The following is a 25,823-nucleotide window of genomic DNA, read 5'->3' on the forward strand; positions in this document are numbered from 1 at the left end:
CTTTGTGCTAGGTATGACTCCAACCAGTGGAGAGCTTTCCCCCTGATTCCTATTGATTCCAGTTTTGCTAGGGCTCCTTGATGTCACACTCGGTCAAATGCTGCCTTGGTTGCAAGGGCAGTCACCGTCACCTTGCCTCTGGAGTTCAGCTCTTTTGTCCGAATTTGAACCAAGCCTGTAATGAGGTCAGAAGCTGAGAGACCCTGGCGGAACCCAAACTGGGCGTCAGTGAGCACGTTATTGCTAAGCAAGTGCCGCTTGATAGCACTGTTGATGACCCTTTCCATCACTTGTCTGATGATCGAGAGCAGACTGATGGGGCGGTAATTAGCCGGGTTGGATTTGTCCTGCATTTTGAGTACAGGACATACCTGGGCAATTTTCCACAAAGCCAGGTAGATGCCAATGTTGTAGCTGTACTGGGACAGCTTGGCTAGGGGCACGGCAAGTTCTGGAGCACAAGTCTTTAGTACTATTGCCGGAATATTGTCAGGGCCCAAAGCCTTTGCACTATCCAGTGCCTTCAGCCGTTTCTTGATATCATGTGAAATTAGTCGAATTGGTTGAAGACTGACATCTGTGATGCTGGGGACCTCCTCAGGAGGCCGAGATGGATCATCCACTCGGCACTTCTGGCGACAGATTGCTGCGAAAACTTCAGTCTTATGTTTTGCATTTATATGCTGGGCTCTTCCATCATTGAGAACGCAGATATTTCTGGAGCCTCCTCCTCCAGTGAGTTGTTTAATTGTCCACCACCATTCATAACTAGACTTGGCAAGATTGCAGAGCTGAGATCTAATTCATTGATTGTGGAATTGCTTAGCTTTGTCTATCACTTGCTGCTTATGCAAATAGTCCTGTCTTGTAGCTTCACCAGGTTGGCACCTCATTTTTAGGTATGCTTGGTGCTGCTTCTGGCATGCCCTCCTGCACTCTTCATTGAACCAGGCTTAATGGTAATGGTAGAGTGGGGTATATGCCAGGCCTTGAGATTACAGATTGTGTTCGAGTACAATTCTGCTGCTGCTGATAGCCCACAGCACCTCATCAATGGCCAGTTTTTAGTTATTAGATCTGTTTGAAATCTATCCCATTTAGCACAGTGTAGTGCCACACAATGCGATGGAGGGTATCCTCAATGTGAAGGCGGGACTTCGTCTCCACAAGGACTGCTGATACTTGCATGGACAGGTGCATCTGTGGCAGGCAGGTTGGTGAAGATGGGGTCAAGTATGTTTTTCTCTCTTGTTGGTTCCCTCACCACCTGCCGCACAGTCTAGCAGCTATGTTCTTTAGGACTCGGCCAGCTTGGCCTGTGGTGGTGCTACCGAGCCACTCTTGGTGATGGACATTGAAGTCTCCCACCCAGAGTACATTCTGCGCCCTTGCAACCCTCAGTGCTTCCTCCAAGTGATGTTCAACATGGAGGAGTACTGATTCATCAGCTGAGGAGGTGGTTGGGGGGGGGGGGTGCGGAGAGCAGTATGTGGTATGTGGTCATCAGCAGGACGTTCCCTTGCCCATGTTTGACCTGATACCATGAGACTCCATGAAGTCCATGTTGAGGACTCCCAGGGCAACTCCCTCCCAACTGTATACCACTATGCTGTCACCTCTGTTGGATCTGTCCTGCCGGTGGGATAGGATATACCCAGGGATGGTGATGGTGGTGTCGGGGACATTTTCTGTAATTTTGATTCTGTGAGTATGATTATGTCAGGCTGTTGCTTGACTAGTTCCCCCAGTTTTGGCAGAAAACCCCAGATGTTAGTAAGGAGGAACTTGCAGGGTCGATAGGGCTGGGTTTGCCGTTGTTATTTTCGGTGTCTAGATCAACGTTGGCTGGTCCATCCGGTTTCATTCCTTTTTATTGACTTTTTAGCAGTTTGATACAACTGAGTGGCTTGCTGGGCCATTTCAGAGGGCATTTAAGGGTCAACCACATTGCTGTGGGACTGGAGTTACATGTAGGACTCCAGACTAGGTAAGGATGGCAAATTTCCTTCCCTAAAGGGCAATAGTGAACCAGATGGGTTTCATGGTCATCGTTAGACTTTTAATTTCAGATTTTTAATGAATTCAAATTCCACCATCTGCCATGGCGGGATTCAAACCCGGGTCCCCAGAGCATTACCCTGGGTCTCTGGATTATCAGTCCAGTGACAATATCATTACACCACCGCCTCTCTGTTTTCTGCTGGGGCTACAATCTTGAACTGTTGAGCTCGTTACTTATGCATCTGCAAGGAGCTCGACGAATCCCATGGCAGGAACTCACCGTCACCATCGTTACCTCAGGGGTTTGAAGATCCAAATGCCATATTTAAAAGACAGCCATTCAATCACTTCAGGCCAGGAGCTCCAGGTTCAAACAGAATGTCACAGAGTGTACAACATTTGGCTCCAAGGTTTAGCCTCTCTGCAGGGTCTTCTCCAGGCCATCCAGGAAAGGTGAGAGGTGCTGATTCCAGGGATAACAGCATGATGCACTCCAGTCTGACCACAATAGCATGGGTGAGATCACAGTGGAGGTTAGCTCCTGTGGGGCCCACAAAAGAACAGGGCCTCAGTGCAGGAAAAGGATAAATGATCTGTTGCGCTCTGACAAGGTATGTGACACAGTCTACTCACTGCAAAGTGACACTTATAAGGGCAAAACAAAAACAGAATTACCTGGAAAAACTCAGCAGGTCTGGCAGCATCAGCGGAGAAGAAAAGAGTTGACTTTTCGAGTCCTCATGACCCTTCGACAGAACTTGAGTGAGTCCAAGAAAGGGGTGAAATATAAGCTGGTTTAAGGTGTGTTGGGGGTGGGGTTTGGGTGGGGGGAGAGAGAGAGAAGTGGCGGGGGGGTTGGTGTGATTGTAGGGACAAACAAGGGCTTATAAGGGCATCAGGCTGTGTTGGTGTGCGAGTGCACAGGGATGTCAGGCAGGAGTTTGCGTTGCAGGATTCAGCAGCAGATGGGATGTGTGCACTGAATGTGTGGCAGCCACTTCAAGCTCTCAATATTCTATCAGTTGCAGGACATCCTGCTTGCTAATCACTTAATGAGGAACTGTCATAGGTATGCATGTTCCTAAACTGCTCATGCACCCAATGGGATGACAATCAATCCTTCTGTCTTTCTGCAGGCCAAGAACATGCACAACAGGAGGGAGCGGGCCAAGACTGCAGGCAGCATTCCGATCTTTCGAGGGGGAGGCTGCGAGGCCAGTCAGGGAGGAGCAGGACCGTGTTGGTGCTGAATGCAAGATAGAACTCTAGCAAGAAACCAGTTAGGATGCCTCCAGTCTGCAGTTGTCAGATACACCCACAAAGTAAACACTTTGCTTTAATCATGGAGCTTGTTTAGTCAATCACAAAACCTTTCTTTTCTTCATTCCAGGTACCAGCAAGAAAGGGTGGCCCACAAGGGAGACCAGCCACAGAACCAGCCCCAACCCCACCTCTGAGGATGATGCCTCAGAAGCATCAGAGGATGCATCATGATGGTGTTCACCTGCATCCTCCACCAGCGAAGATACATTCACCTTGGTGGGTGCAAGTTCCAGAGTAGGCTCAGCGTCACAATCCAGTGAGCACATCACTGACACGGGTCCACAGCTGGTGGAAGGAGTGACAGCCAAGGTCTCTGACACTCGGAGGACTGCTGGAAACCAGACCCCCGCTCAGCCCCATGCAGATGACAAGCCTCTGGACTTGGCCACAGGAGACCTGATGGAGATACAGAGACAGGCAGGGGAACATCAGGCAGAGATGCCAAAGGCCATGTGCAGACTGGACCGAAGGCTGGAGGAGCCTGTCCACATCCTAACTGCTGTCATGGCTCCAGAATGCGAGCGATGGCTGTCTCCATGGAAAGGATGGTGGCTGCCTTGGAGACCCAGGTGCAGCAGAATACAGAGCGGCTGCCAGATATGCGCTCAGACTTGCACTGCATCGCTCTAGCCATGGGCACAGTGCAGCAGTGGCTAGGCAAGAGGGGACAGGATACCTTGACCTCCCTCTAGGTGCCCCTTCTCCTCAAGGAGTCAGGGAGATGCCATTAGGCACCCACAGAGGAAAGGAGTGCCGGTCAGGCACCTCAGGGACTTCAGCCCAGGACAAGGGTGCCCTGCTGCTCCACCTCCCCTCTGCCAGTGACCCCATCGCCTCCAGCAGGACAGGCTGACGAGGATGCACCTGCACCTGAGCAGGAGACTCTTAGCAGGCTGGGGCCCTCTAGGCCTTGGGCCACCAGAGGAAGCCCAACAAAGTCAACACAGTCGACAGGGCATAGCGATCAACAGGCTGCCTCCAACTCAATGTGAGTGTTAGGGCTAGACGTAATAACAGAAAAAGAGAGATAACGAAGTTTTGATGGCATCCTGGCTGCAGGGGTGTACAACGATTGTATATACTTTTGGCACTTTGTAAATATATGTTCACTTGCACCATTTGGAAGCGTCCTGAATTCCATCTTGCTGCCAGTTGCTTCAATGGTCGCTGGCATTTAAAGGTGTGGAATTTGGGCCCCCATCACAGTCTGATAATGAACTCCTATAGATTTAGTTCTCTCACATTATCAACATAGTGATAATTCAATAATGCCAAAGTGCATGATTAAGCACTGGCCATCATTTGTGAGTGTGTGTCCTGGGCATGCATCATGCAAGCCACTACTTGCAGCTCACCATGTTCTGAGCTCTGAAAATTATGTCTGCGCAGTGTTCAGTGAGGTCACTGCACCTCCTGCTGCTGTTGCCCTGATGTGAGATGTGGGTGATGCAAGGGATGCTTGCAAGGGGAGTTAAACATGCTATGTGAGTGGCAAGGAACACTGTAGATGCTGTGTTAGGGTTGAATGTGTGAAGCTCTACACATAACAATAGGAAACCAGAGGCTTCCCTACATGGCTGGAGAAAGCTGCAGTGGGCACGTCCAATCGTCACTGGCCATCCTTGTTGATTTGTCATTTTGAGCTAACATATAGGTGAAGGCTGCAAGTAAGGAAACAATGGGCAAGTTAGCCTTGAACTCAAGAGGGATTGAGCGTAGGATAAAAGAGGTGTGTGTGCAGTTGACTGGAGCTTTTGTGAGGCCTTATGTGGAGATTTGTTTGTAAGGCTTGTCACCTTATCAAGGACGGCAAGAGACCTTGCATAAAGGGTTTGCAGTCAAAGTGCACCGGACCTTACTGAAGGACTGGGGTATTAGTCTATGAAGTGAGAGAGTAGAATGGGCCTATGTACCGGACCATGCTGAGGATTGTGAGACTATCCATGTGAAGCATCATCAGGCCTCTGCACAGTCCATGGAACAAAGATGTTTACCCTGGCTGCAGTGTCCACAATGACAGATCATAATCTCACACTAATACTAAGGCCATATAGGACTGAAACTTGTAGGAGTCTGCAATTGGACAGTCTGATGTGGTTGCTACTCAACAAATCAGTGCAGGTGAGGCACTCTCAGGTGAGTGGAAAGGCAAGGCCTGGCACAGTGTAAAATATTGATTCACTATTGCTTGTTTCCAGCTGTTGGTCAAGGTCATCTTCACTGTCAGAGTGTTCCAAATGAAAGACTCATAGAAAGCAGGCGGGCGGGTGACCGGCCGCAGAGAGTCCTAGCAAGCTCTAAGAAATGCTGTTCAACCTGTGGAGCTTCAGCACTTGAGTGGGCTTGCATAGAGTTCCTCTCTTAATCTACATTGTCTGCGACTCTTGAGTATGTTGGAGATTGCTGTAATGTAGCTTAAATATTTTGGTCCCTGCATTTACCATCTCTGTATCAATAATACAAATATTACCAAATGTCTAATACGCTGCAGCAGCTTATTTTGAAGTTTTCGCGAATTAACCTTATTTTTAAGTAAAACAGAAACTCTCTGCTTGTCAAAAGTACATAATTTTTAGTTTAATAATTTTGTCACTGAAGTGGCTCTGTGACTGTGTTTAATATTAGCAGAGCCAAAGTTCATATTCTACATCAGATAATTAAAGGCCAACAATGCACCTAACTACAATGGTCAACAATTAACTGGGGAAAAAGTCATAATTTGTTCCTCCCCACCCTGTAGCAAGAGACAGTTTTAAAAGTACCTTTGTTAAAATCCACATTGGATGGTAGTGTGCCCTTACATACATGATAGGGCAACAATCTGAAAACTGTGTCCTCAAAGGAATTAAAAGGAGTGTTGCAATCAGGTTGTATAACAGAGCTCTGGTCCTTGCAGAACTTTTCAAGTAACCTGTTTGTGCCACAATTAAAGAAGAGAAACAGTTAGTAACAACACCTGAAAACAGATTATCTGGTTATTATCACATTGCTGTTTGTGCGAGCTTGCTGTGTGTTATTTGGCTGCTGTGTTTCCGACACTGCAACAGTGATTATCACTTAAACTACTTCACTGGCTGTAAAATGCTTTGGAACATCATGACGTTGTGAATGGAGCTGTGCGATACAAGTTTTTTATTTTAGCTTTTCAAAAACTTAATTTAGCAACATCTTCCCTACTTCTGGATGAAGAGTCAACACTCAATGCTTCAGTTCACAATAATTAGACATGGCAGCATAACAATTAATCCCACTTCCAAGATTCTGTACAATTTAATTTGCCACACTATGAGCAGAATATATAGCCGTACATTTTCGTGTGCCCAGTCCATAAAATCACCGCCTCAAGCAAGCTGCTTTCTGACAAGGAGACAGATTAAAGGAAGCTGGTATAAAATCATACAGTACAGTAGGAGATAATTTTTTAAAAATGCATTCGTTCACGGATTGTGGGCATCGCTGGCTAGGCCAGCGTTTATTGCCCATCCCTAACTGCCCTTGAGAAGGTGGTGGTGAGCTGCCTTCTTGAAAAGCTGCAGTCCATGTGGTGTAACTACACCCACAGTGTTGCTGAGGAGGGAGTTCCAGGATTTTGACCCAGTGACAGTGAAGGAACGGCGATATAGTTCCACACCAGGATGGTCTGTGGCTTGGAGGGGAACTTGCAGGTGGTGGTGTTCCCATGAAGCTGCTGCCCTTGCCCTTCAAGGCTGTAGAGATCGTGGGTTTGGAAGGTGCTGGCAAAGAAGCCTTGGTGAGTTGCTGCAGTGCATCTTGTAGATGGTACATGCTGCTGCCACTGTGCATCGATGGTGGAGGGAGTGATGGGTGGGATCCCAACCAAGCGGACTGCTTTGTCTTGGAAGGTGTTGAGCTTCTTGAGTATTGTTGGAGCTGAGCTCATCTAGGCAAGTGGAGAGTATTCCATCACACTCCTGACTTGTGCCTTGTAGATGGTGGACAGGCTTTGGGGAGTCAGGAGGTGGATTAGTTGTCACAGGATTCCTAGCCTCTGACCTGCTCTTGTAGCCACAGTATTTATATGGCTAGTCCAGTTCAATTTCTGGTCAATGGTAACCCCCCAGGATGTTGATAGTGGGGGATTGAGTGATGGTAATGCCATTGAACATTAAGGGATGATGGTTGGATTCTCTCTTGCTGGAGGTGGTCATTGCCTAGCAAATGTGTGGCGTGAATGTTACAAGCTACTTAACAACCTAAGCCCGGATACTGTCCAGATCTTGCTGTATAAGGACATGGAATGCTTCAGTATCTGATGAGTCATGAATGGCGTTGAACACTGTGCAATTAGCAGCGAACATCCCCACTTCTGACCTTATGATGAAGAGAAGGTCATTGATGAAGCAGCTGAAGATGGTTGGGCCTCGGACACTACCCTGGGGAACTCCTGCAGCAATGTCTTGGGGCTGAGAAGATTAACCTCCAACTATCATAACTATGATCCTTTATGCTGGGTATGACTCCAACCAGCGTTTAGTTTTGCTAGGGGTCCTTGATGCCACACTTGGTCAAATGCGGCCTTGATGTCAAGGGCAGTCATTCTCGCCTGACCTCTTGCGTTCAATTCTTTTGTCCATATTTGAACCAAGGCTATAATGTGGTCAGGAACTGAGTGGCCTAACAGAACCCAAATTGAGCATCAGTGAGCAGGTAATTGCTGCAAAAGTGCCACTTGATAGCATTGTTGACTTCCATCACTTTACTGATGATCGAGAGTAGACTGACGGGGTGGTAATTGGCTGTTTTGGATTTGTATTGCTTTTTGTCAACAGGACATACCTGGGCAATTTTCCACATTGCCAGGTAGATGCCAGTGTTGTAGGTGTACTGGAATAGCTTGGCTTGGGGTGTGGCTAGCTCTGGAGCACAAGTTTTCAGTACTATTTCCGGAATATTGTCAGGACCCATAGCTTTTGCAGTATCCAGTGCCTGCAGCCATTTCAGGAGATCATGTAGAGTGAATCAAATTGCCTGAAGACTAGCATCCGTGATGCTGGGGACATCAGGAGGAGGCTGAGATGGATCATTACTTGGTAATTCTTGCTGAAGATGGTTGCAAATGCTGCAGCCATGGCTCCCTCATCATTGAGGATGGGGATATTTGTGGAACTTCCTGCTCTGTTCATTGTTTAATTGTCCATCACCACGACTGGATGTGATGGACAGTTGCTTTGATCTGATCGGTTAGTTGTGAGATTGATTAGCTCTGTCTACTGCTTGCTGCTTTTGCTGTTTGGCACGCAAGTAGTCCTGTGTTGTAGCCTCACCAGGTTGACACCTCACTTTAGGGATGTCTGGTGCAGCTCCTGGCATGCCCTCCCGCACTCATCATTGAACCAGGGCTGATCCCTTGGCATGATGGTAATGGTAGAGTGGGGATATGCCAGGCCTTAAGGTTACAGATTGTGGTTGAATATAATTCTGCAGTTGTTGATGGCCCACAAGACTACATCTGTTTGAAATCTATCCCATATAGCACATTGGTAGTGTTGCACAACTTAATTATGAAGCCAGGACTTTGTCCCATTTGGCCCATCATGAAGGAACGTAGGAACATTCAGGAGTAGGCTATTCGGCCCCTCCAGCCTGCTCTGCCATCCAACTAGATCACGGATGATCTTCTACCTCAATGCCATCTTCCTGCACTATTCCATATCCCTTGATGCTATTAGTATAAGAACATAAGAACTAGGAGCAGGAGTAGGTAATTCAGCCCCTCGAGCCTGCCCCGCCATTCATTACGATCATGGCTGATCTCATTCCAGCCTCAGCTCCAATTTCCCGCCCTCTCCCCACAACTTTTCAATCCATTACTAATTAAAAATCTGTCTATCTCCTCCTTAAATTTATTCAGCGTCCTGGCATCCACTGCAATCTGAGGTAGTGAATTCCACAGATTCACGGCCCTTTGAGAAAAGTAATTCCTCCTCATCTCTGATTTAAATCTACCACCCCTTAGCCTAAAACTATGGCCTCTAATTCTAGAATGCCCCACAAAGGGAAACATCTGCTCCACGTCTACTTTATCTATCCCCTTTAGCATCTTATATACCTCAATTAGATCTCCTCTCATCCTTCTAAACTCTAGGTAGTATAGGCCTAAACTGCTCAATCTCTCCTCATAAGATAAGCTCTGCATCTCTAGAATCAATCTAGTGAACCTCCTCTGAACCACCTCCAGCGCAACTACATCATTCCTCAAGTAAGGGGACCAAAACCGTGCACAGTGCTCCAGGTGTGGTCTCACCAATGCCTTGTACAGTTGCAAAAACACGTCCCTATTTTTATACTCTATTCCTTTAGCAATAAATGCCAAAATTCCATTTGCCTTCCTAATTACCTGCTGTAGCTGCATATTAGATTTCAGCGATTCATGCACAAGGACACCCAGATCCCTCTGCACTGAAGCATTCTGAAGTTCCTCTCCATTTAAATAATAAGTCACCTTTTTATTCTTCCGGCCAAAATGGATAACCTCACACTTATCCATGTTAAACTCCATCTGCCAAATTTTGGCCCATTCACCTAACTTGTCCATATCCATTTGTAAATTTCTTATTTCTTCATTGCAACTTACTTTCCCACCTATTCTGGTGCCATCTACAAATTTAGCTATAGTACCTTCTATCCCTGAATCCAAATCATTAATATAGATTGTAAATAGTTGGGACCCAAGGACCGAACCCTTTGACACCCCACTAATTACAGCTTGCCATCCAGAAAAAGAACCATTTATTCCGACTCTCTGCTTTCTGTTGGTTAGCCAACCCTCTATCCAATATTACCCCTAACTCCATGTGATCTTATCTTGTGTATTAATCTTTTGTGCGGCACTTTATCAAAGGCCTTCTGGAAGTTCAGATATACTACATCTACAGGATCCCCATTATCCAATTTGCTTGTCACATCTTCAAAGAACTCTCGCAAGTTAGTCAAACACGATTTACTCTTCGTAAAACCATGCTGACTGATAGATTGCATTTTGACTTTCCAAATGCCCCATTACTTCCTTATCTCAAAATCTATCAACCTCTCCTCTGCTTTGAACATACTCAATGACTGAGCCTCATCAGTGCTGACTCTTTGAGAGAGCTACTGAACTTATCCCAGCACCCCTTCTCTTTCCTCCACAGCTCTGCAAATATTTTCTCTTTAGTAGGAAGCACTGATGATTTTTCTAACTTTCTGTTGGTTGAACATTGGAACTCTGCTTGGTACGCAATCCGACCACTTAGCCAAGATCAAGCATGATTTGACACTGGGGTTCCAGTCCAACTTCCTGAGTCTGCAGCATATTCTGCTACACAAAGCATTCCAAAGCACTGTCTCGTTTCAGAACCACTATTCTCACTTATCTGAATCTAGTCAGTTTCAAAAAACCAGGGTGTGGTAAATGCCTTGAGTTATTTTAAGGTTCTTTGCACAAAATAATGGGAGCAAAACTGGAAGAATAGAAGAAAAAAAAGTCCACATTGTCTTGAAAAATGTGTGCAAAGGACAAAGTAGTTTTGGACAGAGTTGATGCACTTACAAGTCTCCTCTGTTTAGAGTGGTTGCTGCTGACTGTTTCAAATTCCCAACTGGTTCTTCAAACTGCAAGATTCAAAAACAAAATGAGTTTATTTCAAAAAATATAACAGAATAAAAATGTATTATTTTTTAAATGAACTGACTTCCTGGAATTTTCATACAAGATTTTCAACAAGTTTATAATGAATATTGTTGAAAAAAGGGACATGCGATCGAAACTTTTCATCTTGCACTCATCAGGACAGCTTGCAACAAAAACCAACAGTAAAGGGAACAACAATTTATATTGCATGAGAAAAGAGTGCTGATCGGTTGGCAAGTGGACTCTAATTGGTAGAGGCATTGCCGTGGAGAATGCAGCAGAGAACAGTTAACTACCAAGCTTTTGTTAAAATTCAAACCAGGCAGGTCAACTGATTGGTCAAGGCATTCGCACAGAGAAGGAACATGTCCATGCACTGCACCTTTTCCAACTAAACATAAGCTTGAGGGGCAGCCATTCCCTGGTTCATTCTCGACGGCAATATCTTGACCAATCAGAGTCAACCTGCCTGGTTTGAATTTGAATAAAAGCTTGGCAGTTAACTGTTCTCTGTTGCATTCTTCATGGCAATTCTTCTACCAATCAGAGTCCACTTGCCAACCAAGCAGCACTCTTTTCTCATGCAGTGTAAATTGTTGTTTCCTTTACAGTTGGTTTATCTTGTGAGCTGTTCCAAGACAAAAAGTATCAATATCACGTCTCTTTTTTCAGCAATGCTCAAGCTCTGTATCACCAAATGACTAAATTCACAATGGGAAAAGTACAACCCACAGAGTAAGAAAAATGTAAAAGTTCCCATCACATGCTAATGCACTAACCAATGCTGATTGCAAGTTTCCTGCAGACATAATGCGGGCAATCCCTTTCCCAACCATTTGGATTTGTATTGACCCCTTACTTAGGGCGACATTCAGGTCTGTGAGGTTGCTGATCATACTGGGGGTTGCCTAAAAAACAAAAGGGAAATCATATTTATGGAAGGTTGAGCAAGTATATGTAACTTGACAATAAGTCATTATAAAATAGGGTGATTTTTAAAAAAAATTATCATAGTTTAAATCTAACCTTATTGCTTTTTTCTTTCTGGGATTCACAGGAACAGAGGACTGGGAGGAGGCTATTCAGCCCCTCAAAACTCTTGCCATTAGATCAGATCATGGCTGATCTATATCTCAACTCCATTTACCTGCCCTAGTTGCATAACCCTTAGCTAACAAAATCTATCAAGCTCGGTTTTGAAATTCTCAACTGATCATCCTACCAAGCTCAACAGGTTTCTGGGGGATAAAAACAAAAAACTGCGGATGCTGGAAATCCAAAACAAAAACAGAATTACCTGGAAAAACTCAGCAGGTCTGGCGGCATCGGCGGAGAAGAAAAGAGTTGACGTTTCGAGTCCTCATGACCCTTCGACAGAACTTGAGTTCGAGTCCAAGAAAGAGTTGAAATATAAGCCCCCCCACACACCTTAAACCAGCTTATATTTCAACTCTTTCTTGGACTCGAACTCAAGTTCTGTCGAAGGGTCATGAGGACTCGAAACGTCAACTCTTTTCTTCTCCGCCGATGCTGCCAGACCTGCTGAGTTTTTCCAGGTTTCTGGGGGAGTTAGTTCCAGACTTCTCTTACCCCTTATGTGAAGAAGTGCTTCCTGACATCACCCCCTCAATGAAATTTTAAGGTTATGCCCTTCTGTTTTGGATTCTCCTACCAGAGCAAATAGTTTCTCTCTAGCTGTCCTACTAGACCATGCACATCTTTGGATTAAGACTGGGGAGGGGAGGGATGAGGAAAGAAGGTGAGAAGGCATTTCCTTGACTTCCACTGACCCTTGACATGTGGAAAAGAATAAGAAAAGTGCAATAAAGTAATTGCTCATTGTTAGGCAGAGAGGGCAATAAATTGGCTGAGTTTTACTGGAGTTTGAAACAGAGCTTGTAGTGCAGCCTGGACACACATTCAATTTTCCACCTCAAGTTTAAGAAAGACCAGAAAGAACGAACAGAAACAGACGCCACGATTTTAACTTGGAATGTATCGGTGTATTTTGGGTGGGGAGGCCCAGGGTGAATGATAAACTACAGAAACGGTCTCAGCAGTCAGTTAAGTCATGGGGAGGGGAATCCTGATTGTGGGGAGGGTGAAGCTGGGGAAGGGAAGGCATGAGGTTTCCTTGTGCTCGCAGGCTCCTGTTGCAACACAGGCCAGCAGAAAAAAATAAATTAAAAGTCACCTTGCTGGGCCTCCTTCTGGCCCTTGATTACTATTCCCATATGGGGAAACCTCCAGCGTCCCCAAAAGGGGAAACCTCCAGCGTCCCCAAACGGGGAAACCTCCAGCGTCCCCAAACGGGGAAACCTCCAGCGTCCCCGAAAGGGGAAACCTCCAGCGTCCCCGAAAGGGGAAACCTCCAGTGTTCCCCCCAACCACTGCACAGGAAAAGGCTAAAATGGCAGACGTGCTTCCACTCCATTTTAATTCTTCCCCTTGTACTCCTAACTACTTTTCTGATTTCCACCCTGACCACACAGGAAGGACTAAAGAACAAAAAAGCCATTCTTAGCAAGCGTATTCTAAACTAGATGCTAGATATTTACGTTATGCATGGTGAAAAGTTTAACTGACAGAACTGAAAAAAAAGTCAAACATATTCAACATATGAGAGAAGTGTATCCAAAAGTATAAAAGCAAAATACTGGATCCTGGAATTCTGACATAAAAACAGAAAACGCTGGAAAAACTCTTAAGCTTTTCCAGCATTTTCTGTTTTTGTATTTAAAAGTATGTTTGTTTTCATATCTTCACACTTCTTCCCCTTGGAAAATAGTGTGGGGTATTGGAAGGATTCAATTCCTGGAGTGGGTCTTGAACCCTGAACCTGCGGGCTCAAAGGCAGTAATGCTGCCATTGGAGCCACAGGACCTCCCTATATTTCAAGTTGCTCCCTCTCATCCACTCTCAGTGACTCTTCCAAACTTTTCCTCAGAAATACAGCATCTTAAAACATTGAAAAAATAGACCATTCAGCCCATTATATCTGCATTGGGTCTTTGCTTAGAAATCCTAAACTATCCCCACTGGCTTGCTCTCCCAACAGCCTTGTACATTCCTCTGCTTCAAGCCTCAATCTTCCATCAAAAGAAATGGCCTCTGCCTCATTCACTCCCTGTTGTAAAGGAGTTGGCTCAATAACCCTTTGTGAAAATAAATATTTCCTAATCTCTCTCATCATTCTCAGTGATCTTTTAAATTCAGAAACCCACAGCATTGACTCTCCAAGCAGAGGAGGTAGAGTAAATATGGTAAGACTATCAGAACGCTGGATCATTTTAAAAAACTTCCTTTAACCCTCTGCTTCACTTTCTCTGCTCCACTGGGAGCCAGTATCTGGAGTCTCTCCTCAAAACTATAGTTTTACAACCCCGGCATCATCCTGGTGAATTTGGCATTTCCTTTGATCCCTTTTTAAACAATGGAACTATGTTTGCATTTCTCCAATCTTCTGGTACCTCCCCTGTATCTAGTGAAGATTGGAAAATCATCCTCGGAGCATCTGCTACCTCCTCCCTGATGTCCTTTAGCAGCCTCAGAAACAATTCATCTGGCCCTGGTGACTTATCAACTTTCAAGGATTTCAACCCTTTGAGTACTTCCTTTCTCTTTATGACTATCCCGTCCAAAGGGATCTGTGGTTAACTAGAAAGGTTAAAGATAGTATCAAACTTAAAGAAAAAGTATATAATTGTGCAAAGACAGGTGGAAGGCCAGAAGACTGGACAGAATATAAGGAACAGCAAAGGATGACTAAAAGATTAATAAGGAGGGAAAAATTAGAGTTTGAGAGAAAGCTAGCCAGAAACATAAAAACAGTTAGTAAGAGTTTTTATAAATATTTTAAAAAGAAACGAGTTAACAAAGTGAACGATGGTCCTGTAGAAAGTGAGTCTGAAGAACTGATAATGGAAAACCAGGGAATGGCAAATTAATTGAACAGGTATTTTGCATCAACTACCTCACTAGCCACTTCTTTTCAGACCTTAGGATGAAGTCCATCAGGACCCAGGCACTTGTCAGCCCGCAACTCCAACAATTTACTCAGTACCATTTCTCTGGTGATTGCAATTTTCCTGAGTTCTTCCCTTTCATCGCAAAAGGCTATTATGCAGGTACAAGAAGTAATTAGGAAAGCTAATAGAATGTTATCATTTATTGTGAAGGGAAATGAATACAAAAGTAGGGAGGTTATGCTATAGAGGATACAAGTAATATCCCAGAAGCAGCTGTAAATCAGGAAATGGAAGGGAAGAACTCAGGAAAATTACAATCACTAGAGAAGTGGTACTGAGTAAATTGTTGGAGCTGCAGGTTGACAAGTGCCTGGATCTGAAAAGAAGTGGCTAGTGAGATTGTTGATGCATTGGTTTTAATTTTCATAAACTCCCCAGGTTCAGGCAAGGTTCCATTAGGTTGGTAGATAGCAAATGTAACTCCATTACTCAAAAAGGAAGGGAGACAGAAAGCGGGAAACTACAGGCCAGTTAGCTTAACATCTGTCATAAGGAAAATGTTAGAACCTACTATTAAAAAAGCTTTAACAGGGCACTTGGATAAGTTCAACATGGTCTTGTGAAAAGGAAATCATGTTTAACCAACTTATTGGAGCTCTTTGAGGATGTAACATGTGCCATGGATAAAGAGGAACCGGTGGATGTACTGTACTTAGATTTTCAGAAAGCATTTGTTAAAGTGCCATATCGAAGGTTACTGCAGAAAATAAAAGCTCATGGTGTAGAGGGTAACATATTGGCATGGATAGAAGATCGGCTAGCTAACAGGAAGCAGAGAGTAGGCACACATGGGTCTTTTTCAGGTTGGCAAGATGTAACGAGTGGTGTGCCACAGGGATCAGTGCTGGGACTTAAACTATTTACAATTTATATAAATGACTTGGATTCGGGATGGATGAGATGGTTGCCAAATTTGCTGACAACACAAAGATCGGTAGGAAAGTAATTTGTGAAGAGGGCATAAGCAGGCTATAAAAAGATATAGATAGGTTGGTGAGGGGACAAAGATCTGGCAAATGGAGTATAATACCAGAAAATGTGAAATAGTCCACTTTGGCAGGAAGAATAAAAGAGAGGCATATTATCTGAATGGAGAGAGATTGCAGGGCTCTGAGATGCAGAGGGATGTGGGTGTCTTAGTGCATGATTCGCAAAAGGCTAGTATGCAGGTACAGCAAGTAATTAGGAAAGTTAATAGAATGTTATCATTTATTGTGAGGGGAATTGAATACAAAAGTAGGGAGGTTATGCTTCAGTAATACAGAGCACTAGTGAGGCCACATCTGAAGTACTGTGCATAGTACTGGTCACTTTATTTAAGGAAGGATGTAAATGCGTTGGAGCAGTTCAAATAAGGTTTACCAGACTAATGGAATGTGTGGGTTGACTTATGAGGAAAGGCTGGACAGACTAGGCTTGCATCCGCTGGAGTTTAGAAGAGTAAGAGGTGACTTGATTGAAACACATAAGATCCTGAGGGGTCTTCACAGAGTGGATGTGGAGAAGATGTTTCTTTTTGTGGTAGAATCTATAACTAGGGGGTCATTGTTTAAAAATAAAGAGCGGCCCATTTAAAATGGAGACGAGGCAAAAAAATTTCTCTCTGAGTCTTTGGAACTCTCTTCCTGAAAAGGCGGTGGAAGCAGAGTCTTGGGAGTAGTTTTAAGGCAGAGGCAGATAGATTCTTGGTAAGCACGGGGGTGAAAGGCTTTCGGGGGTAGGCGAGATGCAGATTTGAAGTTACCATCAGATCAGCCATGATCTTATTAAATGGCGGAGCAGGCTCAAGGGGCTGAATGGCCTACTCCTTGTTCGTATGTCTTTTTTCTTTGATCCTTCAGTGCCCGTCTACTGAGTGCATGTTTCAACTCATGGTTTTTTCTCCCAAAATCTACCTGTTATGGTTGCTAATGTATGTCATAATTATCAATGACTTACAGTATATTTATTGAACACCTTTAATGTAATAAAACATCCCAAGATGTTTCAAAGGAGCATTATAAAACAAAATATAACATCCCACCACATATGGAGATATTAGGTCAGATGACCAAAAGCTTGGTCAAACAGCTAGGCTTTATGGAACGTCTTAAAGAACGAAAGCAAGGTAACGAGACAGAGAGGTGTAAGGGGGAAATTCCAGAGTTAGGGCCCAGGCAGCTGAAAGCATAGCCACTAATGGTGGAACGACTAAGATCAGGGATGATCAAGAGGCCAAAATTAGATGAGTGCAGATATCTCGGACGGTCTTAGGGCTGGAGGAGATTACAGAGATTAGGGAGTGGCGAGGCCATGGAGGAATTTGAAAACGATGATGAGAATGTTTGATCACGAGCTGATATAGGTCAGCGAGCACAGGAGTGAAAGGTGGATGTGACTTGGTGCGAGTTAAGACATGGGCAGCAAAGTTTTGTTTGACCTCAAGTTTAGGGAGGGTATAGTGTGGGCGACCAGCCAGGAGTGCATTGGAATAGTGAAGTCTAGAGGTCACAAAGGATGAGGATTTCAGCAGCAGAAGAGCTGAGATTAGATGAATTTGGGCAATGTTACAGGGGTTGAAATAGGTTGTCTTAGTGGCATGAATATGTGAAGGGAAGCACATCTCAGGTCAAATATAATATCAAGGTTGCAAACAGGCCAGTTTAATCTCAGACTGTTTCAGGGGAGATCGATGGAGTCGGTGGCTAAGGAATGGGGTTTGAAGAGGGGACTGAAAACAATAGCTTCAGTCTTCCCAATATTTAATTGGTGGAAATTTCTGCTCATCCAGTATTGGATATCTGATTATTTGACAACAATGGAGGAGTTGAAACAGGTGATGGTGAGGTAAAGCAGGGTATTGCCAATGGAAACTACCCCTGTGTTTTTGGATCATTTGTTGTAATGTTATGTATTTTGGATAATTTATTTCTATTCAATTCCCCTCACAATAAATGATAACATTCTATTAGTTTTCCTAATTACTTGCTGTATCTGCATACTAGTCTTTTGTGATTCATGCACTAAGACATCCAGATGCCGCTGCATCTTAGAGCTCTGAAATCTCTCACCATTTAGATAATATGCCTCTCTTTTATTTTTCCTGCCAAAATGGACAATTTCACATTTTCCCATATTATACTCCATTTGCCAGATCTTTGGACATGTAGGGGCAGCAATGCAGATGCGAAAAAAGAATCCTTAAGGAGACATTCTTAGTCCCATGGTACATTGTCTCACACTCAGCACACTAAATGGGTGCAGATCTGGGTTCACAGAATACTGTCTTTTCATTGTGTTAGCAACACAAATCCTCTTCAAACTTTCCCTCAAAACTATAGCATTTTAAAACAGAAGGAGACCATTTTGGCCAAAGTGTCTGTAATGGCTCTTTGCTGGACCAATCCAAAACTAACTCCCACTGGTATGCCCTTGTATCTTTCTCTGCTACAAGTATTTCTTCAATTTTCTTTCTAAAAATGAAAGTTTCTTGGCAAACCCAAATAGTAACAACGAATGTCATTTTTGCACAACAAAGCAGTATTTTTCCTTAGTATTTTCCTGATACTTAATTTGCAAAACTGCTCAATTTAATTCTCCTTCAATTCTCTTGTTTATGAAAACTACAGGGCTGATGCTAAAATTCAGAAAGACACAAACAAATTAGACTCATATTTCCATTATTCAGAAACATATCAGTTAAATGAAATCAACAACTTCCATTTATATATAGCGTCTGAACATAGCGAATTATGCCAAGGCGTTTCACAGGTGCATTACCAAACAAAATTTGACACCAAGCCACATAAGGAGATAGTATAACAGCTGACCAGGAGTTTAGTTAATGAGGTCGGTTCCAAGGAGTATCTTAAGGAGATAGAGAGAGAGGTTAAGAAACGGAATTTTGGAGCTTAGGGCCTTGGCAGCTGGAGGCTCTGGAATTCCCTCGCTTAATCGCTCTGCCTTTCTCTTCAGTTAATGGTGGACACTGGTAAGCAGTGATTATCAAGAGGTTAGAATTGGAGGAAGACAGAGATTTCATAGGGTTGTGGAGCTGGAAGAGATGACAGAGATAGGGAAGCGGCAGGGCCAGAGAAGGATTTGAAAACAAGGATGAGAATTTTAAAACAGAGGTGTTGCCCGACCAGGAACCAACATAAATCAGTGAGCACAGGGGTGAACAGGGCTTGGAGTGAGTGGAGTCTTGATGATAGAGTGGATATGGGGTTAGAAGCTCAGCTCAGGGTCAAATAGGACGTTGAGTTTGCAAACTAACTGATTCAGTTTCAGATTATGGCCAGGGAGATCAAAGGCATCAGCGTTTGGGAACAATGTTTGCGATGTGGACTAAAAGGTGATGGTTTCAGTCTTCCCAATGTTTAATTAGAAGAAATTTCTGCTCATCCATCAGACAAGCACCAAGACAAATTAGAAAGTATATTCCAAAAGTAACTTAATTACTGGCTAAAAGCTGCAATTTCTAATTCACAAAAATGGATGTGAAGTCCAACTCTAAATTACAAATTGCAAAAGATTTAAACTGACATTCAACAGGTGACTTTTTAAAATTCTAACATTCAGAGCTGAAGGAGGTTTGACATGCACTCATTCTTTACATACTTGCCTAACTCGAGACCCTGCAGCAAATGGTAGTTCTCCTGCTGAAATTATCAACTAACTCAATACGGACTCGGTAAACAAACTGAGGCCTCCCTGGTTACCGTGGCTTGGTTCCACAGAGTTTGGGCTTATTCTCACAGCTGGTTTGATGCTGCTGTGTTCTGGTGAATCATAAATTTACCAGTTTAATATCAGCCATGTGATTCACAAATTGTATTTGTTTCAACTCGTTGATAAGGAGGGAACAATTCCAACCAAATAAAAAAGTGCTTGGGAGTAGTGGGGGGTTGGGTGGGTGTGGGTGATAGTGTGGTGGTATCTCAGCCTTAGTAATTAAACTCTGAAAGCTGTATTGAATCGGTGCTTTAATAAGAACACATGATGCTATTACAGGAACTACAACCATTTTTAATTCACTGGACCTGAACAGCCTGAACATTTAACAGTCTCTTTTTTAATAAGGAAATTATGGAACAAGAGGCCATTCAGCCGATCGAGCCTGTGCTGCTGCTTGTTCTTTAAATTGAGCTCTCCACTCTAATCCTATTTCCCCATATCCTTTCATATTCTTCCTTTTCAAATTCTCACCCATTTCAATTTAATTCATTTTAATTGGTCTCTTCCTCAATCGCCCTTTGTGATAGAGCATTCCATGTTCTAATAATCACAAAGGAACAGAGGGAGGCATCCAGACACTCAAATCTGTACTGCCATTCAGTTAAATTATAGCTGATCTGTACCTTAACGCTATCTGCCCACCTAATCCTTACATGCTTGTCTAACAAAAATCTATGAATCTCAGTTTTGAAATTGTCAATTGACAGCCCCCCACACCCCCAGTCTTACCAGCTTTTTGAGAGGCAAAGAGTTCGAGATTCCCAATGCCCTTTGTGTAAAGAAGTGCTCCCTGACATCACCCCTGAGTGGTCTGGATCTAATTTTAATCAGATCATGACTGATCTGTGTCTTAACTATATTTACTTGCCTTGGCTCTATAACACTTAAGACCCTCACCACATAAACAGGAACAAAAGTGAGATAAACGTGTCCTCTGGTTTTCACATTTGGCTTCAACAAGGATGTGTTTAGGAAAGTTGAGTTTAGGATGAAGACTGCCGTGAGGTGAAGGTGCTTCCCAGTCGATTCCTTACCTGCACTGTAGATTGCAGTTGTAGCTGGACAAGTGGTTTTAAGTGAACTGTCTGAACCTTCCCTTGTCATTGTGGAGACGCTGTCCTTGCAGAGCTTACGCGTGACAATACACTGAGTCATCCACAGCAGTCGAGTCTGATGGAAGACAGAATTAAAACCAATTGTCCATTTGCACTGTACTTAAAGAGGAACTAAACACTGGTGGGTGGAAATCCATTCCTTTCCCAGTGAAGACTAACGTTTCTCTCCACCTGATCAATGTGAATGCTTCCTGGTTGGTTCTTATTCTTTTGGTCAGAGTATGTCATTACTCGGTGTCACCTTTAATCTTGCCTTTAAGAGTTATGAGAAACTTATGCAATCTATAGTTCATAGTTCCTGTGTAAATTATACCTCCTCGTCCTCCCTGCCCATCAACAACATACAAGTTTGACCGCTACAAATAACATCATCATTTACACAGGAACTGCAAGTCTGAAATTACATCACGCACCAATAATTCTCAGCTGGGAAATGAAAGACAAAGGGCACTCCGACCAGGAAAAAATAAGAAAACATTTACAAAAATGTAGATGGCGAGAAGAGAGAACAATGAATGGAGCTACTCCACCACTGGGGTTCAGTTCCGCTTTAAGAAAGGTGCAAAGACTGTCCAACTAGTTAGAATCATCAAATCCTACAACTCAGAAGGAGGCCATTCAGCTCATTATGCCTGTCCTGGCTCTTTGGAAGAGTCATTGAGTCATTACGGCACAGCAGGAGGCCATTTGGCCCATTGATTCCATGCTGGCTGTCTGTAGAGAAATCCAATTAGTCCCGTTCCCCCACTCTATCCCTCTGATCTCCAACTATATTTTCCTAAAGTGCCTGTCTAAATCCCTTTTGAAATCATTCAGTTTCCGCTTCCACCATCCTTGTAGGCAGCAAGTTCTAGGTCTTCACCACTCATTGTGTAAAAAGCGTTTTCCAAAGCTATTAAAGTACTCCAATTCCTCCCTGTTCTTTTCCCATAGTTCAGCAATTTTTCCCTCTTCAATTATTTATCTAATTTATTTTATAAGTTACTATTGAATTTGCTTCCACCACCCTTTCAGGCTGTGTTATTCCACAGCACATAACTCACGTGTAAAAAGATTCTCCGCACCTCCACTGTGATTCTTTTACCATATATTTTAAATCTGTGTCCTATGGTTAGTGACCCTCCTGCCACCAGAAACAGTTTCTCCCTCTCTACTCTAAGCTGAATAACTCCAGCTTCTTCAATCTCTCCACACAACTCAAGTCCCTCATTCCTGGTATCATTCTGGTAAATCCCTCTGGATCCTCTCTAAGGTCTTGGCCCAGAATTTAGCATAATACTCCAGCTAAGATCTAAGCAGTTATACATCGTTCTGGTGTAAAATGGGTGACTTAACAAATTCACTGGCCAAACTCTTCAAACATCATCAAAACCATGCACGTTCTTTGAGAAGAAACACAAGATCTATTACCTCAGACCTCAAAGCAAATATCTCCTCCCAAGCTGAGCCAGTGATTCTTGACTAAGTGAAGCTCCTTGTGGTGAATTTAAAAATTAACAGTGAAATGCACTCATTTATTTTAGAAAACAAAATACAATCTGAAAATCCTCTTACAGTTTTGCAGCAGTCACTAATTCATGGTAGGTATATATATTGAAGTCTTCTTCAATGGCACCTCCCAAACCCACAACCTCTACCACCTAGAAGGAAGAGGACAGTGGATGTATGGGAACAGCATTATCTGCAAGTTCCTCTCCAAGTCACATACTATCCTGACTTGGAACCATACCACTGTTCTTTCACTGTTGCCGGGTCAAAATCCTGGCCTCCCTTTCAAACAGCACTGTGGGTGTAACGACACCCTACACCTCATGCAGTGGTTCATGAAAGCAGCTCACCACCACCACCTTCTTGAGGGCAATTGGGAATGAGCAATAAATGCTGCAACACCCACACTCCATGAATATCTATTCAAATTCTTAAAAACATCAAATAAGGGAGAAAATATTAGGGTTTTAGAAATAAGGATTAGGATATTATGTATACATATTAGCAAAGTTCCATAATCTGATGCAATGCCACTGGCAAACTTAGCTCATTATGCATTTTTGGTGAAGGGCCCAGAACTCCATTAAACTGTTGAAATAGCTGAGCTCCAGGGAAAACATTGCTTCACTGGCAGCTCTGACCGGTCAATTGCATAATGTTTATTACACAAGGTAAAGAGGTTTCAAGTGCCTACAGTATCTGCTATTAATACTTGAAAGGGTCTGGATAATTGACACTTTCATTGGCCTGTTAATAAAAAGGATTTTTTTTTAAAGAAAGCTATCAATGAATGACTTTTTTTTACAAACCCTAATGTCACAATGGAATTCATTGGTTCCATACAGTGTCTAATAGGAAAATAGGCATGGAAGTGCCATACCTTGGCATGGGGAGCATGAGGAGCCATGGGAGATTGGTGGTGGACATGAGGTGGCATGGGTGGTGTGTGGGGGGTTAGGGGGTATGAGGGCTGAGGACCAGAAGGCCTTACTTCTTTTATTATAACTGGGATAAAGGCCCATTGTACTGAGGTGGGCCTTTTAAACAGCCCAGTTTGGCACTGGGCACCCCCAGTAGCTGCCTTTCCTGGGTCAGCTGGCCCGAATGCAGCATGAAAATCCTGTCTTTCCTGGCATTTTTCCCAAGGTGGGTGTGCCAAACTAGGAAATTTCCCGACTCCCACGATCCGCCTCGAAGCCCAATGTGTCCAAGCTAGGACTCATCTCTAGATGAACAATTGGATGCTACCAGGAAGATAAGTTATGCGGGGAGGAGTTTGGAAGGGTCACAATCCCAGAAGATGGAGGTGCTGCTCTTTCAGGATCCATAAAAAATGATTGGGCAGTGACCTTTGGTGGGCCTCTTCAGTTCCATCGCCCTTGCGACTGGTCAGAATGTGAGCAAGCTATGAATTGTAACCTTAAATGATGATATGCAGTTCTATTTAAGTCCAAGAACCCCAACTCCCATATTAATGAGAGCTCATCACCTGAAATAGGTAGGCACTTTGGACACCCAAAGGTAAGCCTTTTCCAAAGGGCAGCGGCCATTATGTTAATGGAGAAGCGAGGCCACAGGCCCTGTTAGCACCAGGTAAAGGGAGTCAAAATGCACCCGTTGGTGTTCTGGTCTTTCCTAATGAAACAAGCTGTGTAGAAATCAATATTCCAACAGGGATACTGATCAAGTATCTTTGATACAAGAAGCTAAGTATAGGGAATACAGGAGAGATCCTTCGTGTTTAAGAAACTAATGAAGCCAAGAAAAGGACAAAATCAAAGGGTGATCAACCATGATGGAAAAGTAACTGAATTCAATTACTTTTTGAAGTAATGCATCATGATACTCAGAGATCACACGTAATCTTGCAGCTCTGGGAGAGGCCTTTCAGCTCAGTGCTGGCTCTTTGAAAGAGTTACCCAATTAACCTCACTCCCCTGCTCTTTCCTCATAGCCATGTAGAGATACAAAGAACAAAGAAAAGTACAGCACAGGAACAGGCCCTTCGGCCCTCCAAGCCTGCGCCGATCACACTGCCCGTCAACTAAAACATTTTGCACTTCCAGGGTCCGTATCCCTCTATTCCCATCCTAAAAGAACAAAGAATACACATGAAGGTATGAGGCAAATTGTTATACTAGTGAATACCTGTTGCTGAACTGTAAGTTTTGGATTCTCCATCCTACTCTAACAATGACAGCTCAGTTGTCAGCCTCCTGCACCATTCCACTGAAGCTCAATAGAAGTTTCTCATTTCTCGATTAGTCGTTTTACTGCCTTCCGGACTCAACAGAGATCAACAATTTCAGATCAAATCACCATTTCCATTTATTCTGCTGACAGTGTGTGCTTGTAATGATTCTGCTGTTGTAGTTACACCTCTTCTCGACCCAACTTCAGATTCTTTACTTATCCCTTTACCTTGCACCATCAACCCTTCTATCATTTAATTTCTCCTGTCTTCTGCCCTATCACAGGCACCACCCCCCTCCCCTTGTTCTTTCTTCTCCTTCCCCCATGTACTTAACATCTTAAAATCTAACTTCTTCCAGTTCTGATGAAATGTCAGTGACCTGAAACAAAATGCGGCCTGACCAGTTGAGCATTTCCAGCATTTTCTGTTTTTATTTCAGCATATTTTGCTTTAGTGCAAGTTTCTGTATTTGTGAAGTGTTTTGTATAGCAGACAGGAATTTGCTTTGTTAGTGTCTGGCCACTTTCTTTGGGCTGGGGCTGGGTCGTGAGCTGGTGCTGAAGTTGAGCCTGGACCAGCAGCATTGGCTGAGGCAGCAATCGGTGTCGAGCCGGAGGCTAGGATAGAGTTGCTGAGTGGCTTGATGATAGAAGACAAATTTGGGTTTGATATTGAAACAGATGAATTGACAATGCAGATATCATATACAAATTTTCCTTTAAACATTTTAAATTGATAGGAAGTTTCTGTCATCTACAATTACACCTTGAAATTGTGATCCTGTGAATATTTGTGAAACTTGCTCATGGGGCTGAATGGTCTGCTCCTAGGATCATAGGGCAGAATTGTTAGCTTGGTGGGTGGGCGCGCGCCCAACCCGACCAAGTGTGAAATGACGCGTGTTGACATCGGCCGAGTGCCAACGTCAACGCGCAGTAACGCGATAGCTCAGCTGGCGAGCGTGCACTGGAGCCAGCAGTGTGCCTGCCGACAATTAAAAGGCCTACTGAGGCCATTAAGTTAACAATTGTCCTTAATTTTTCACTGCACGTTCAACCTAATGGTTGACAGGCAGGCGAAAAGGCCAAGCAATTAGGAGAGCAAAGAGGGGATATGAGAAAGCTCTGGCTGGTAAAAGTAGGGAAAATCCCAAGATATTGTATAATTATATCAATGGGAATAGAATAGCCAGGGAAAGAGTAGGCCTATTAGGGCAACCTATGAGTGGAGCCAGAGGACATCGCTAGAGTGTTGAATGAATACTTCACATCCGTCTTCACCCAAGAGAATGAGGATGAAGGTATCGAACTCAGGGAGAGAGACTGCGA

At 43.7% G+C, this 25,823-nt stretch overlaps 1 protein-coding gene across 2 annotated transcripts in view; it reads right to left on the reverse strand.

Moving 5' to 3' along the window:
- LOC121292757 (BRD4-interacting chromatin-remodeling complex-associated protein-like) overlaps window positions 1–25,823 on the reverse strand; it is a 117,053-nt gene that overhangs the window by 18,791 nt on the left and 72,439 nt on the right. For both annotated transcript variants that reach the window (XM_041215110.1, XM_041215111.1), the window contains 3 exons: window positions 11,734–11,862; window positions 10,874–10,935; window positions 6,087–6,235 (listed from right to left, as the gene is read on the reverse strand). In XM_041215110.1, coding sequence (XP_041071044.1) covers window positions 6,087–6,235; window positions 10,874–10,935; window positions 11,734–11,862 — 340 coding nt within the window. The remainder of the gene's footprint in view (window positions 1–6,086; window positions 6,236–10,873; window positions 10,936–11,733; window positions 11,863–25,823) is intronic.

This window comes from Carcharodon carcharias, chromosome 20 (genome assembly GCF_017639515.1).
Source record: "Carcharodon carcharias isolate sCarCar2 chromosome 20, sCarCar2.pri, whole genome shotgun sequence".
NCBI classification, from domain to species: domain Eukaryota; kingdom Metazoa; phylum Chordata; class Chondrichthyes; order Lamniformes; family Lamnidae; genus Carcharodon; species Carcharodon carcharias.